At 43.1% G+C, this 15,716-nt stretch overlaps 1 protein-coding gene across 5 annotated transcripts in view; it reads left to right on the top strand.

Annotated features, from left to right (window-relative positions):
- LOC139387926 (glutamate receptor ionotropic, NMDA 1) overlaps positions 1 to 13,837 on the top strand; it is a 29,953-nt gene extending 16,116 nt beyond the window's left edge. For 2 of the 5 annotated variants that reach the window (XM_071134315.1, XM_071134314.1), the window contains 5 exons: positions 34 to 191; positions 702 to 863; positions 1,115 to 1,224; positions 1,574 to 1,719; positions 10,731 to 13,837. In XM_071134315.1, the coding sequence (XP_070990416.1) occupies positions 34 to 191; positions 702 to 863; positions 1,115 to 1,224; positions 1,574 to 1,719; positions 10,731 to 10,799 (645 nt within the window). In that variant the 3' untranslated portion in view covers positions 10,800 to 13,837. Of the gene's footprint in view, positions 1 to 33; positions 192 to 701; positions 864 to 1,114; positions 1,225 to 1,573; positions 1,720 to 2,023; positions 2,081 to 6,464; positions 6,492 to 7,289 lie in introns of all 5 variants that reach the window. The other 3 variants (XM_071134311.1, XM_071134310.1, XM_071134313.1) reach the window with 3 other exon arrangements.
- Positions 13,838 to 15,716: the final 1,879 nt, after the last annotated feature.

Here is a 15,716-nt window from a genome sequence, read left to right as displayed (position 1 = left end):
ATGTTCCCTCCAACCATTCCTATCCTTCAACAGCTGAGGAACCCATCAGACAAGTTCATCTATGCCACAGTGAAGCAGAGCTCTGTGGACATCTACTTCCGGCGGCAGGTGGAGCTTAGCACCATGTACCGCCACATGGAGAAGCACAACTACGAGAGTGCCGCTGAGGCTATCCAGGCCGTGCGCGACAAGTGAGTCCCGGCCGGGCCGGCCTGGCCTGGGCGTGTCGGCCGGAGCTGGTCAGATAGTCAGGTTAGGGAGAGAGAGAGAGGGTCAGTCAGTCAGACCTGGGGGTTGTGGACCTCTGGAACAGTGAGACCCAGCAGGTCTTACTGCAGCGCTCCTTCTGGTCCAGGCCCATCATCCAGCCAAGACAGATCCAGGCTCAGACTTAGAACAGGGCTGCATGAACTGTGTCAGTAGCACTGACACCAGTCTATAGTTGAGCTAACGTTGAGTTGAGGAGCACCCTTTTTCAGGTTTTATCCAAGACGAGCTTCTTTGAGGTGGGGAATCCAATGGGGGACGCGCCGTCGTCCGTCCGGCATTGGATTTCATTTTTCAAGCGGCGGTAGACATGGCTGGTAACGCTGACTCACACGCTTTGTGTGGCCAAAGGGGAGCCGTAAATGTGTGTTGTGACAATCACTGTAATGTTGCACCGTAACCCCCTCCTCCCCCCTGCCTCCCTCCGCCAACAGCAAGCTGCATGCTTTCATCTGGGACTCTGCGGTGCTGGAGTTTGAAGCCTCGCAGAAGTGCGACCTGGTGACCACGGGAGAGCTGTTTTTCCGTTCGGGCTTTGGCATAGGCATGCGCAAGGACAGCCCCTGGAAACAGAATGTGTCCCTGGCCATTCTCAGGTCTGTCCCAGCCCAAGCAGCATTGTGTGTATGTTGTTATTTTTATTTTCCTTTTTTAACCATCCGACACACCGCTGTGTCAGCTCTCTTCTCTCTCTGTATCTCCTCATTCCTGCCCTTTGTCTGTCAGTCAGTCTGTGTTTGTTTGTGTCGTCTGTGTTAGTAACATTCTGGGATTTCTCTTCTGGAGTGTATGGCTTGGCTTTTTGTTAACTGTCTTACCTCTCTGCCCACTCCCCCCACCCCTGCAGTTCCCATGAGAATGGCTTCATGGAAGATCTAGATAAAACCTGGGTGAGATACCAGGAGTGTGACTCACGGAGCAATGCCCCAGCCACACTCACCTTTGAGAACATGGCAGGTAGGGTTCCTCTTTTGGGTTTTAAGAAACCTAAAAGTGATTGGACAAAAACTACAGTGGTAAGGTACTGTAGCCTTTTTTTTTGTCCAATACTTTTTTTTTCGTTGTTACGTGAAGTGTGTAAAGTCATTTGTTGTGGGTTACTGTAGTTCTAGTTGTTATAGTTGTGATCCTAATATCAACTTGCAAGGTTTGCAGCGGACGGCGTGAAAGCAGGTCGACGAAAGGACAGCAATCGTTGACCTATTAGACTAGATTCACACAGACACAGTCATGGTCAGTGGGTTGCGGTCAGTGTCAGACGGCGACTCACCACCCATCCCTGTGTCTGTCTGTCTCTGTCTGACAGGAGTGTTCATGCTGGTGGCAGGAGGCATAGCAGCAGGGATCTTCCTCATCTTTATTGAGATCGCCTACAAGCGACACAAAGACGCCCGAAGGAAGCAGATGCAGCTGGCCTTTGCGGCCGTCAACGTCTGGAGGAAGAACCTGCAGGTATGGCATCTCTTTCCCCCCGTAAGCACTGGCACCCGGGGGGGGGAGGGCAGAGATGGGCTGAGACACGCCCAGCATAGCCCTTCCTGCAGGTTCCTCCAATACAGGTGTACGACCAATCTTTTTTTTTTGTGTCACTATTAGCATCCTGTCTGACCTTGTTGCCAACTGGTGACAGTCACTCACGGATTGCTGTGTCACAATCAGTGATGAAGTTGTTCCCAAGGCATTACCATGAGCCACCGTGGGTCCATCCTCCAGTCCCTTAGACCAATGGCCCCTATGTCTCCTCTCTGTGCTGCAGGACAGTAAGGAGGCCTCTGGAAGCCAAGCTGTGGGCGCATCGATGACCCCATCGTTAGTATGTAACATAGACAAGAAACATTTCCACCCCACGTCACCCTTCGCTTTTCGAATAAGAGTTCAGCTAAAATAAAAGTAGCTCTAACATGAGAACATTTGAAACTAAAATATGCATTCCACGTTCATGGCATAAGCCAGTTAAGCCTTAACGCTTACTTTAGCACGTATGCAACGCAAGAACACAATTAGCTACGCAAAATGGCCCTTCTGCATACTTGCTTTGTAAAAATATGCAAAACTGTGCAGCCCAAAATGTATAATGCATTGCAACTACGCAGAAGGGCCATTTTGCGTAGATAATTGCGTTGTTGCATTGCGTACCTGCATAGGGTATAAATTTGACTTTGTATGCTGCTGCTATAAAGCTTTTAGGCTTTGTAAGGTCAGATGATGAGGACATGCAGGGGAATAAGGTAGTCAATGAAAGCTATTTAAATAAGGAGAATCTCACATAACTATGAGATTCATAGATAAATCTCATGCTTTTTAATAGCTGTAACAGTGTGTTGTTACACTGTAATTTCTGACCCCGACTCTCCTATGCTTGACGTCTATACTTGTCCAGTATTTACATCACTCCATCCCCCAGTATCCCCACCCCCTACAGTGTTTATGGACCCTAAACATGAGTCCTCTCAGAGAAATCCTGCGTGTCAGTGACTTATTTCAGAATGGTGGTCACCTAAAGATAATCAGGCAAAAAACATTCCAGCTACAGCTGAGTTATGTGCTCGCGCCTCAGTGCGTCTAGTCGCTGAAGAACATGATTTGCCCTTAACTCCAATATCTTCCGCTGTGAAGCGTTGGTGCCCCCCCCCCCCCCCCCCAACTCCCTCATTCGCCTTTCCGCATCTTCCCGCCCCACCCCTACCTACCCTACCTCCCACCCTGCGCTGACCTACCATCCTCAGCAGGAGGAGCGTGGTGTGGGGGTACATGGGAGGGAGGTGACGGGGGCACACGAGCTGAGACGGGCAGTGGACACTGTGAGCCTGTGATGTGGCTCTGGCAGCCAGCCTGCCCCCATGCTGGCTCTTTGTTAAGCACTCACAAAAGGTCAGTGGTGCACCGGTTGTATTGACAGCAGGGCTGGAGGAAGGTACGGTAAGATCACAGTCTCCAGTGCGTGTCAGCAAATCAATGTCCTTCCGAGACTGTCTGTCATCTACCTTACTACCAGATGTAACTGTTGTCCATGTCTTCATGTCTGTGTACATGTATAGGCACATACAGTAGACAAATGCATGCAGGCGCCCGCTGAGAAAGGAAAAGGTCTGTGTAATATCTGTGTTAAAGACAAGGTTATGTTGACACAGTTTATTAATAATTCCAGCACTACTGAACAAAGATGGCTTCATCCATGCAAATCGTACACAGCATTATTCTCAATAGGGCCTAGAGCTAATATGGGGTTCACATGCTTTAAACAAATGACAGTTTTCTGCTCTTATTCCTTAACTGGGGTATCATGCTTGGAGTAGCAGAAGCGAGCAAATCATTGAATCTAATACAGTATGAAATGAACATTATTCAAATGAATTGTCTCTCGATGCCATCAATGTGATTACTTACAGAGGAAGTATAATTCATACAGTATTTCACACTATTCAGTATACACGATTATCATAACAACAGGGTTCGGTGACAGTTTATATGAACTTTTCCTTTCTCTGTGGGTATTTCCAGCTAGGTGTCCAGCATCATTTTTACTGCTTGTGTGTTTGTATTTTTATATTTTTGTTTGTTTTTATACTTCTGTGCATAATGCAACATGTTTGTACATCTATGCCTTCCAACACAGGTACCTCCAGAGGACGTGTAATTCTGAATAACCTGTTTGAGTCCCTCTTATCGTTCACTATGTTGCTGCTCTGAACTGCTTACACCTTAGTATCTTCTCCAGTAACTAACCGACCCATTCCAGCTAGGGCTAAATTCCATTTGGAATTTCAATTCACTTCCTGAATTGATTCAAATGAATTATACTTTACCCCAACTCTCAGCACCTTTGTTTGCTTGTATCTACTGAAAAAGCATTGTGAACTGTCCCCCTCCCTAGTTTAAGAGAAGCTACGGTATCTAGCCGTTAGTTTTCTCTGTTGTAGCAGGTCTTATTCAGAAGTGCACTGCCTTAAAGTGGAGGAGTTATTAGGAGTGAGATCAACGAAATGTCAACGAGAACTAATGCACTCTAGTGGCTGTTGTTTCCTATTGGAGACAGGAAGCTGCGGCACATGCGTCCAGTGGGAAGCTTCCTCCATTGGACCAGCATGCTTTGCATGACCGGAACTTTGCAAACACAGCACTTCACAAGCGGTCGGTGTCGATTGATGTCACGTGAGACCTGGATATTCTACGCTGAAAAGTACAACAAGAAAAAACAATTTTGACGAGAAACAGAAAAATACAAAAGAATATAAAAAAACAATGCTTTGAGTTGCTTGGGCAATGAGCATTATTTGTTCAATCTAAATGTCTCTATGCCTCATCTTTACCTCACTGATGGAGTTTTAACATGAGGTGACTTTGACCATTGACTAACGTCTAGATGTCATCTTCCAACAGGAAATCCATTTTATTTACTTTTTTCTCACTGGTGACTTGTCCATCACTCCTCAGCCAATCAGCTCCACCCATCTTCCACACCACCCAATAGAACATCACCTCTTAATGCTGTGGCATTAAGATAATGGGGATGGTTTGGGTGGTGATGGGTGGCTCAAACAGAGGCCCAGTCATGTGATCTGATGACAGGGGATGTTCTGTGGGTCCAGTGCTGGCCTGGGTTGACTGTCATGCTTTATGTTTTTTGTCTCCTTCTCTACCCCTTCCCTTACTGTCCCTGCCAAGCTCTTCCCATCCTTCCGTACCCCTTTCTGCATGTTCTCAGATTAAATTCACACCACACTGCCCCCCAAGTGCCTTCTCAACTCCTAACTCACCTTACTCTCTAAATCTCTTACCCATCCACTCCTAGGGCCTCCCCATTCCCTATGACTAATTCACCTTACTCTACATCTCTTACCATTTATCTAGGCCTAGGACCTCCCTAACTCCTACATCTCTTAACATGTATCTAGGCCTAGGACCTCCCTAACTCCTACTTTCTACATCTCTTACAATTTATTTAGGCCTAGGACCTCCCTAACTCCTACTCTCTACATCTCTTACCATTTATCTAGGCCTAGGACCTCCCTAACTCCTACTCTCTACATCTCTTACCATTTATCTAGGCCTAGGACCTCCCTAACTCCTACTATCTACATCTCTTACCATTTATCTAGGTCTATTATTTAGGCCTAGGACCTCCCTAACTCCTACTCTCTACATCTCTTACCATTTATCTAGGTCTATTATTTAGGCCTAGGACCTCCCTAACTCCTACTCTCTACATCTCTTACCATTTATCTAGGTCTATTATTTAGGCCTAGGACCTCCCTAACTCCTACTTTCTACATCTCTTACCATTTATCTAGGTATATTATTTAGGCCTAGGACCTCCCTAACTCCTACTTTCTACATCTCTTACCATGTATCTAGGCCTAGGACCTCCCTAACTCCTACTCTCTACATCTCTTACCATTTATCTAGGCCTAGGACCTCCCTAACTCCTACTCTCTACATCTCTTACCATGTATCTAGGCCTAGGTCCTCCCTAACTCCTACTCTCTACATCTCTTACCATGTATCTAGGCCTAGGTCCTCCCTAACTCCTACTCTCTACATCTCTTACCATTTCTCTAGGTCTATTATTTAGGCCTAGGACCTCCCTAACTCCTACTTTCTACATCTCTTACCATTTATCTAGGTCTATTATCTACGCCTAGGACCTCCCTAACTCCTACTCTCTACATCTCTTACCATTTCACCTAGCTAACCATCCCCATCCAGACCTCACAACAACTTGGCCAAAACCTCTCATGCTGCCTATCACCAAAACCTTCCCACACCCCCTACCTAACCAGCTCGCCAAAATCTCTCATATTTCTAAATTCCACCCCCAATCCCTGCTCTAACAGTTAGTAGTATACTGTATATAGTACATATACTACCACCCCAACACCATCTATTTCACTCCCTAGGGAATTTCCATTATACCCAGCCACAGGTATAATGACTCAAGGAGCTTAAATTATATACTATTATTTGTTGTTGTTTATCTTATGTTGGTATGCATTTTAGTGGCTCCCCTGCCTTATTGAGCACCTTTTTATGACTGCTTGGCTTGTGATGTGGTTGTTTCCTTTGCTAGCTTTTCTATTGGCTCGTTTGGTTCCCTTGGCTTTGCTTCTGGATCTTAAAGTAATAACTATCTAATAGCAAGAAGATGGATGTTTATTTATTGTTCTTTTCTCCCCCCCCCCCCTCCTCCCCCCATGCAGCCCTCTTCCTCTCTAGAGACTCAGGATGTAAGAATACCTTAATATGAGCTTTTGCACATGAACACTGCCACGTACCTATAGAGAGTAGCTGTGGGGCACTTTGATGGCATGAGGGAGGGAAGAAACACAGTTGATGTGTGAACATGTTGTAAGGATATGGCTAAACATGGGTTTGGGAAGATGCTTGAACCTCCAATGAATACAGTTGATTCTGTTGACTGTGACATTTCATAGTCATAGTATACTGCCCATTTAGTTGTTCCTCAGTCCTGGCTAATGTTTATTTTCTCTCTGAAAGGTTGTGTGTCTTGGGGTGAAGGGGTGGAGGTAGGGTGGAAGTGATTATTTGATGTGTGGGTGTGTGTGTGGGTAAGAGTGAGTGTGTGAGTAGGATGTGGTAGATGATTAAAGCAGCATATCACAGGTGTCACCTACACATGCTCCTCAAACCATTCCAATACATTTCTAGGGGCATGGGGGTGTTTGGATGTGTCAATGCTTGGCTAGGTATTTTCCATCATGTCCAGTCCCACTATGATGAAATGGCTGCTAGTGTAAAAACATTCTTATGGGATTGGCCAGACTACAGTGCCAGACAGTCCCACCACTAAAAGAGGTGCAAAACTCCTGTTGCCTCCAATATCCAATGGAGACAACTTTGTGTCGGGAAACTCACTCTCATACCACTTCAGATATGAAGTGAAATGGAAGAGGGAGGGAGGGAGGGTGTGGAGAGAGGGTGAGTGGGTGAATGGGTGAGACTGAGACCAAGGTATCACTCCACCCCAAGAATATGAATAATTGTTCTACATATATTTATTTTAGGATAGGAAAAGTGGTAGAGCAGAGCCCCCCGACCCCAAAAAGAAAGCCTCTTTTAGGTCCATCAGTACCTCCCTGGCCTCCAGCATCAAGAGACGTAGGTCATCCAAAGACACGGTAAGGAGATGGAGAAGGGAACAACATCTTCCCTTACTCTTCCTACTCTTCTCTCTCTTTTCTTTTTCTCTACCTCTGTCTCCTCTTCTCTCTCAATCTTCCTCTTTTTCCTCTGTCTTTTCTACCGCCATTCCCATCTCTTAATTGTGAGAGAGACCCATTTCTCTCACCCATCCTACATGGCTCAGCAGCCATGGCCACATGTCTGTCAGTCCACCATCGATCAGCCATCCAACCAGATGCCATTTGTAAGCCGATGCCCCCTTCAGGATGCTAGGCAGCAGTGCAGGGCAGAGCAGGGCAGGGACTTGAGCTGGTGTGCTGGCAGTGGGGAGAGCAAATGCAGGGCCAGGCTGGGCTGGCTTCATGGGATTAGTGGGTGTAGTACTGGAAGAGAGGGCAATTCAGCAGTCTGTCTTGCTTGTTTGGGCTGCTCTTCCTCCCTGCCAATGATCTGGATGTGGTTTTGACCAATTTGTCTCTTGGTGACTTTGTAGTGTGTGTATGTGTGTGTATTTGTGTTAGTCTCCTGTTTCTTTGATTGCCTGATCCTGTTCAATACATATTTTATACACTTAAATCCTGCACTTCTGTTTTGTTTGTTTGTTGGTTTTGATTTCAAAGCATGTGCCAACGTTATGCCATTTGCCAAAGTCAGTCAACCGTTCTGAAAACAAACTAACATATTTTTTTTTACCAACAGACCATCTATTTCAGGATTTTCTTCGTGGAGTTATATTATTAGATCTACTGTCTACTTTTGATTTGTCATGTTTACTTTGTGATGTTTGCAATCATATTGTCTGACAAAAGGATTTTCTGTGTCAATTTTGCATGCCTTTTAAGGTCTATTTCTAGGTTGTTAACGCAGGTGGTTCTATCATGTCTTCCTCTGTTTGTTGCCTTTCTCGGCTTGAGATTCTTTGAAACATCACACTTCTATTGTGTCCGCAGCTTAGACCCACTATAAAACGAACTCAGGCCTTATTCACCTCTGTTTCTATTGGATCCTTGCTGCAGCACAATAAGAGTGGGATGCTCTCTCATTTTCTCCACAGTCCAGTTGGAAGGGTCTACTCTTTGCTGGTGGGGAGGCTCCTTCACAGTGGTCTGACAATCCAGTGAATTGCAACGTTCTCTGTCCTGCTGTTCACCCTAACATAGCTGGCTGATGTCCAAAATCTGAGTTAACCAGCTATGCTCAATCGGGATTTAGCTGAGAGTTGCACAGTAGATATCAAAGCTTTTTGGTTTTCCTTAATTACATATTGGCCAAATCGAACATGGAAAAAAGGTCTCTGTTGGTCTGTCTTTGTTTGATTTTCTCTTTTTTTCTTGATCTTATATCTATTGTCTCTGACATTTAGAGTGATGTTATTCCTTTGATCCAAATCAAAACTACAAATCTGCCATCCGCCACCTACTATCACCTGGAGGTGTTTCTATAGAATTGGTCAACTATTGGAGTGGAGAAGATGGAATGACTGTTGCTGTTGTGGGAGGTTTGGGATGGTGGTTTGGGAGTTATCGTGCTCTTACACAAATCTATGGTGAAAAAGAGAAACCACACAAGTTACAACTAGATTATAACCAAATATGTACCATCCTCAATCTTTGACCATTATTTTGATTTTATATAAGTGTTCTTCTTTTATATTAATGGTTATCAATGGACTTTTGAGTGTCAGTGTCCCTCACCCACATGCCACACTGCTCCTCTCTCCCTCTACAAGCATGTGAATTACTGTTATTGTTGTCAGTAGTGGTACTAGCAGTAATACTAGTAGTTGAGGTAGATGTAGTAGTATCAGTAAGATATATTATTTTAGTACTAGTAATTGTAATAATACAGAATTCATTGTGGTAGTGGCCATACTGTAAGTATTGACGTATTGAAGGGTCTCTCTTTTGCTGGTCCACCATCGGCTAGTAGGGGGTGCCCTGAAGTAGGCCCACGTGAACGTCTAAACAGAGGTTGTAGCCCTGTGGTGATGCAACGTTTAGATCTAAGTGTTAGGTCTTTTGTAATTATTAGTCAAACATCTGTGTTTTTTTTAAATCTATAATACCCTATGATGATGTTGACCCTTGACTTAGCATGGTAGTTGCATCATAACTTATAAAACGCAATATGGGTCAATGCTTGAAGAAAAACATCAACACAGCTTAAAATGAGACAATCATCAACATCTAAAATAATAATAATAATTTGCGGATTTGCGAAATTGACACACAAAATAGATTTCATCAGGAATTAAAAAATGTATTTTTGTGAAGATAGAATGGATGGAGGTACACGGTGGATTATGATTGGCTTGTACTGAAGTGACCCTTTTCATCAAGCCATTTTCTTTAAGTCTTTTCACAGTGTGAAAAGGTGATGTTAATCAGGTTTTTCCAACTTTTACACTGTAAATCGGAATCAATGGCAAAGTAAGTTGGATTTCGATTTGACATGTTGGAAACAACGCTGATGAAAACAGTATGTCTTGTAGACAGCATGATTCAGCACAGTGGTATGGTATGGAATTATAGGAAGGCAACAAACTTTACAAAAACACTCCCTTATATTTTGCAAGATCAGTTCATGGCCATATTTGCAATGTATAAGGAACAATCCACAGCAATTGCAGTGGTTAGTGATATTGCTACTGCGTCAATTGCTAAAGGAACCATCCTTACCATTGTCAAGTATGTTCCCTGACATTAAGCCCAAGGCAGATTACACAATCAATGACACTAAGTTACGCAATCCCAAAGTCACAGTTGCCATAGTAACTGAGCACCTGCATGGTGCTGGGTATGTTGCTACCCAGCACTGTAGATACCCATTAAAATCAACAACTCTGCTCCTCTGGAGTACAGTGAAATATGGCCTGGAAGTAAGAGTCCAACTGCACAGCACTTTGAACCAGCCGAGAGGCTCAAGCATAAACCATATTTTTCTCTCAGCTTAGCTGCGGAAAATTAAACAATGTCTACATACAAATGAGTGGTCTTATTTTTTGGCTGATTCAACTGTGTTCTACGCTCTGGGCCTTACCTCCACACCACTGTAGTAATATGATAACCCTCCTCAGACAGAGCAACCAACACATGTATTCCCATGGTTGTATTGTACTAATCTGAGAAACCCACAATGGAACCAAAATGTTTCCACCTTTCCTAACTACACTGCCTTTGGGGGGGGTTATAAAACATCTCTGCTTCGACGATTCCGACTGAAATGGAGCATAGATGTTCTCTTCTATATCAGACTTCTGTTTAGGGCTTTTGTAGGGGACTGACCGTGGCTCAGTTTGTCTCATGTTCTCTCCATCTCTGCAGCAGTACCCACCCACCGACATCACGGGCCAGCTCAACCTGTCCGACCCGTCTGTCAGCACGGTGGTGTGAGAGGGACAGAAGGAGAGAGAAACATTCACTCCTTGGAGAGAGAGAGAGAGAGAGAGGGTGGGTGGACAAAGATAGGCTTCCCCCAGCTCGCTGCATTATTGGATCCATCACTGCTGAAGCTTTTTGTCCCATTGGCTTTACAGTGGAGCCATGGAGATAACCCTACATTGAAGAAAGGACTGATCTGATCATGGCACTTGTTACAGCTGGATCTAGCCTGGCATTAGTCAGCTCTAGGGTTCTGAGCTTACTTACACATACTGTGTTTTTTTCTGTTTTCTCTAGTCACGCTCAATTTATGCTTAAAACAGTCCTATCTTTGTCTAATTTTACTTACTGCAGTGCAGACATTGTGGTGTTGGATACAACTACTATTTAATATATCTACATTATCAATGTTGCTGTTTAAAAAGTCCTGTTTAGTTATATGACTTAAGTAGAAAAACAAGTGGACTTAAGCACTGTACATATCATTTAACTGACAAGAACTGACTGTAACACACATTATTATTTCACAGTATGAAAGGTGCACTGCTAAATATCAACGTTTAAGAAATACCTGTCTTTTAACTCCACATATTTAAATAAAATATGTCTGATAAGTTGGACATGTTTTAATAGTGAGAACATAAACTTCTGTGCCAATATAATATTTTGAAGCAACGATACTAGAGATGGAAGCATGCATGTATTGTAAATGCATACCCACTGGGCACAGACATCAGTTCAACGTCTAGTTTGAACTTACATTTTGTTGAGTTTTCAACTAACGTAAATTTAACGTAAAATCTACAAAACATTTCACCATGTCATTGGATATAGATAAACATTTGGGTGGAAAAAAACAGTGCCCTGACGTTGATGACTCTTTACAAGTCCAATCAGTTTTCCACATTGATTCAACGTCATCGCATAGATTTTTGGTATTGAAATGACATGGAAATAACGTTGATCCAACCAGTTTTTGCCTAATGGGTAGATGCAAATGAGTATTTATTTAATTAATTATTTGTCCCCATGGTGTTAATACTGATACTGCTATTCTAATCACGTACGTTTTCTGAGATAGAAAAATGGTGATCTTTGTTTCGATTTTATTCTTTGCCCCTAAATAATGAATTGAATAACTGTCCAGTCAGTATTATCCCTTAGCGCCCCTTGAAAACTTTCTGCCTGTGACGTAATGTTCACATTTACCTGTATTTGGTCCAATGAGGTCTTTACACCTTTGGTATCGAGAAAGTGGCAATACTATATTCTTATTTGAAGGGGATTTTCAGTCACTAATCCAGTTCGAAACTATAGGAAATATGTTATTTGTTATCACTCTCTGAAAGTACACTATCAATGTTTCTTAATCCTGGTCATTGGGACCCAAATGGGTGCACATTTTTGTTTTTGCCTTAGCACTACACACCTGATTCTACTAATCAAAGGTTTGATAATTAGTTGATTAGTAGAATCAGGTATGTAATGCTAGGGCAAAATCTAAAATGCCCACCCATTGGTCGTATTCCCCTGCTCCGATGTTGCTGACACATGCGAGATCTTACACAGCCTGGATAGGTATTTTACATGTTAGCTTACCACATCATATGTAATAGCAATCTGGTACCAGACTCCACAGTCGATGACATGACACGCAACCATTGGTTGATGCATGCAATGTCTGGGAAGGGGAACATGACCGTTGTTATCGGCCATATGTTTGGGAACACCCTCTCCCTTGCTTTCATTAGTCTTTCTCATCTCCAGTTTCAAGGGGTTGCATCAAAGGGCCAGGTTTTTCACCCAACCAGCACTTGGTATTTCATGCAAAAACCTCCTACCTGTGCACAACAGTCTATCTTCCATTTGCACTTTGGTATGTCTTACATGGAAGGAACCCAAGTGAATTGATAATTCAGCTTAACTTGCAGTCTTTGTGATGTGAGGTTGTGTACATATCTTGGTTAGATGCGAAAACGGGCCGTTTCCCAGGCTCTGGAGTTGAGAAACAACTGTGGCATGTTGAAAGAAGGACTATTGCACAGTTCTGGCATGGCACTGCAGAGCACTTTAAAGGGATACTTCGGGATTTGGTAATGAGGACCTTTATATACTTCACCAGAGTTATCTACTTTGCCAAGTCATGGATACCATTTTTATGTCTCTAGTATGAAGCAAGTTAGAGGTAGTTTCACGAGTCAATGCTAACTAGCGTGCTAGAAGATACCCATAGACTTCCAGTCATTGCACTAACACTAGTTAGCAATTGCGCTACCGGTTGTTAGCAACTTCATTCAAACTGCACGCAGAGACATACACATTTTATCCACGAGTTCATCTGACTGGGGAAGTAGATAAAGGGACTCATTGCCAAAATCCCGAAGTATCCCTTTAACTTGAGGGCTTCCTCACACTGTTCCCATAAACAAGGCTGATTGAGATATTATTATGCATTCAGCAGGCAAGTACATAAAAATGTATATGAATAGTAGTAGAAAAAGACTCACAACAGAGATTATAGTCTAATTGTTATAATATGAGTATCTCATACAAACACACATTTCTTTATTTGTTTGGTGGCCAAGTTTTTTATGAAACATGTAGACTGTAGTACTTCGCTGGAGAAAAAAACACATATTTGTCTATTTAAAGCACTAAAACAGCATTTAGTTTCTGAATGTGAAATTTGATCATTTAAAAAGTTACTTCTGGTCATGTTCTCATTCTGGCCTATGCATGCTTATGTGTGTTTAGCAGTATTCTTTTTTGGTTCTTGAATGCCTATTGATTATTGGCCATGCAGATCTTGTTTCGTTTTCTGAAACGCATACTATGAATGCAATGTAAATAGAATATTGCACTTGTCGTAATACTGCTGAAGAGAATGTCATTTTCACACACACACACACACACACACACACACACACACACACACACATGCACTGTACACATTTTTACGTTTTATCTCCTCAATTATAAAGATGATATAGAAAATGATTTTCAATAAAATAATATTGTTTGTATAGATGCACTTGTAAATAAAATGTATCTATTGCCAAATGTAATTATAGATGCTTTCATTTTTACACATATACAACGTAGCCTACACACATTGCAATCTAGCTTGGGACACAACATCTGACGTCTGTATTGGTTGGACTCCCTGAGTTGTGCATCATTTTGGCGGGTGGCGATGGAAAATAACCCTACCACAATATAGCCGGCAACAAGGCATATGTACCAGTAACTGCCAAAATGAAAGGAAACACCAACATAAAGTGTCTTAATAGGGCGTTGGGCCACCACGAGCCAGAACAGCTTCAATGAACCTTGGCATAGATTCTACAAGTGTCTGGAACTATTGAAGGGATGTAACACCATTCGTCCATGTGAAATTCCATCATGTGGTGTTTTGTTTATGCTGGTGGCACCGCTCCAGAATCTCCCATAAGCGTTCAATTGAGTTGAGATCTGGTGACTGAGAAGGCCATGGCATATGGTTTACATAGTTTTCATGCTCATCAAACCATTCAGTGACCGCTTGTACCCTGTGGATGGGGGCATTGTCCTCCCATGGGGGAACAGCCATGGGAGCTGAAATAATGGCCTCCCCAGCATTTTTATACATGACACTAAGCATGACGGGATGTGTATTGCTTAATTAACTCAGGAACCACATCTGTGTGGAAGCACCAGCTTTCAATATAGGCCTACTTTGTAGCCTATCCCTAGAGCAGAATTGGGTAGCAAATTGGAGCCCTTTACACCTCCTTGCCCTCAGAACAGCCTCAATTGGTCAGGGTGTCTCAATCTATGTCATGGAAAGAGCATGAAAAAGCGAAAACCTACAGGATGGTAGCTCTCCAGGAACCCTACAATACATACAGTATATTATGAAGGCACACAACTTTCACTGGGGACGGAGACTGTTTCAGGCAGCTGGATTTAGGACCACCCGGACACCACAGAGAGGGCGGAAAGGCTGTGTGAAGGCAAAGCTTCTGAAAGGCTGGCTGGACCAGCACGGGAGAGTTGAACAGAGGCAGCTGTAGAGCAAGCAGAGCAGCAACTGGCTACTCTTTAGTTGACTGATGTAGCTGACAAGGTAACTGCTGTATAACTTAAAAGAAACAAAACTAAACTAGTGTTTTTTCCCAGTGTTTTTTTCCCAGTGTTTTTTCCCACTTGATGTATCGTTAGAGAGAGCTGGCCAAAACTAGGTTGGGATTATTTTTGCCTCATTCACACTAGACCTGAATCAAACGATGAAACCAGCGGGCAAACGATTGAAGACCTATAATTCTGACATTTCTTTTGTGCAATGTGAGTTTTTATTAGAGTCAGGATAGCGATGTAATGTTATCGATTTGTCAGGTTCCCTAGCTAATTGCCTACTTTTAACACTAACACAGTAATAAACAGCTCTACAGGCTTCACCGTCAGGACACAATACTATGATCATCATGTCTTAACAGGATCAGATGGTGACATGTGTCCCAGTAACGGTCAGACAGCCAGTCTATAGAGCTCAGGTGAATTTTGCAGTATACTAACAATAACAATATCAGTGAATGATACAAAGTTCCATCTTGAGTTGATGGTTGGACCTACAGTAGCTACAGGACAGCTTATTACAGTCTGGGATCTGGTTCAATTACTGAACCATTGATTATATTCTTGGAAAATATAATGTATAAATGTTCACCAAGTAAATCTATGTCATGCCTCATTTTAGGAGGATCAGATTGTGCCGGGTCTCAGCAGGGTCAAGCAGCCAGGGAAGTCCAATCTGTGATGGAGCAGAGGTGAATTTTTGCAGATACAACACTTTATTCTCTTTGTGCAGCAACACTGGGCAACGCAGATGGTTCAAAGATTTAAACTATTGTATAGCAGTCTGACAAACCTCCAAAGTTGATTTCAAACTGT

The sequence above is a fragment of the Oncorhynchus clarkii genome, chromosome 29 (genome assembly GCF_045791955.1).
Source record: "Oncorhynchus clarkii lewisi isolate Uvic-CL-2024 chromosome 29, UVic_Ocla_1.0, whole genome shotgun sequence".
Classification (NCBI taxonomy): Eukaryota; Metazoa; Chordata; class Actinopteri; order Salmoniformes; family Salmonidae; genus Oncorhynchus; species Oncorhynchus clarkii.
The sequence above is the reverse complement of the archived record's forward strand: the minus strand, read 5'-3'. Positions and strand labels throughout refer to the sequence as shown.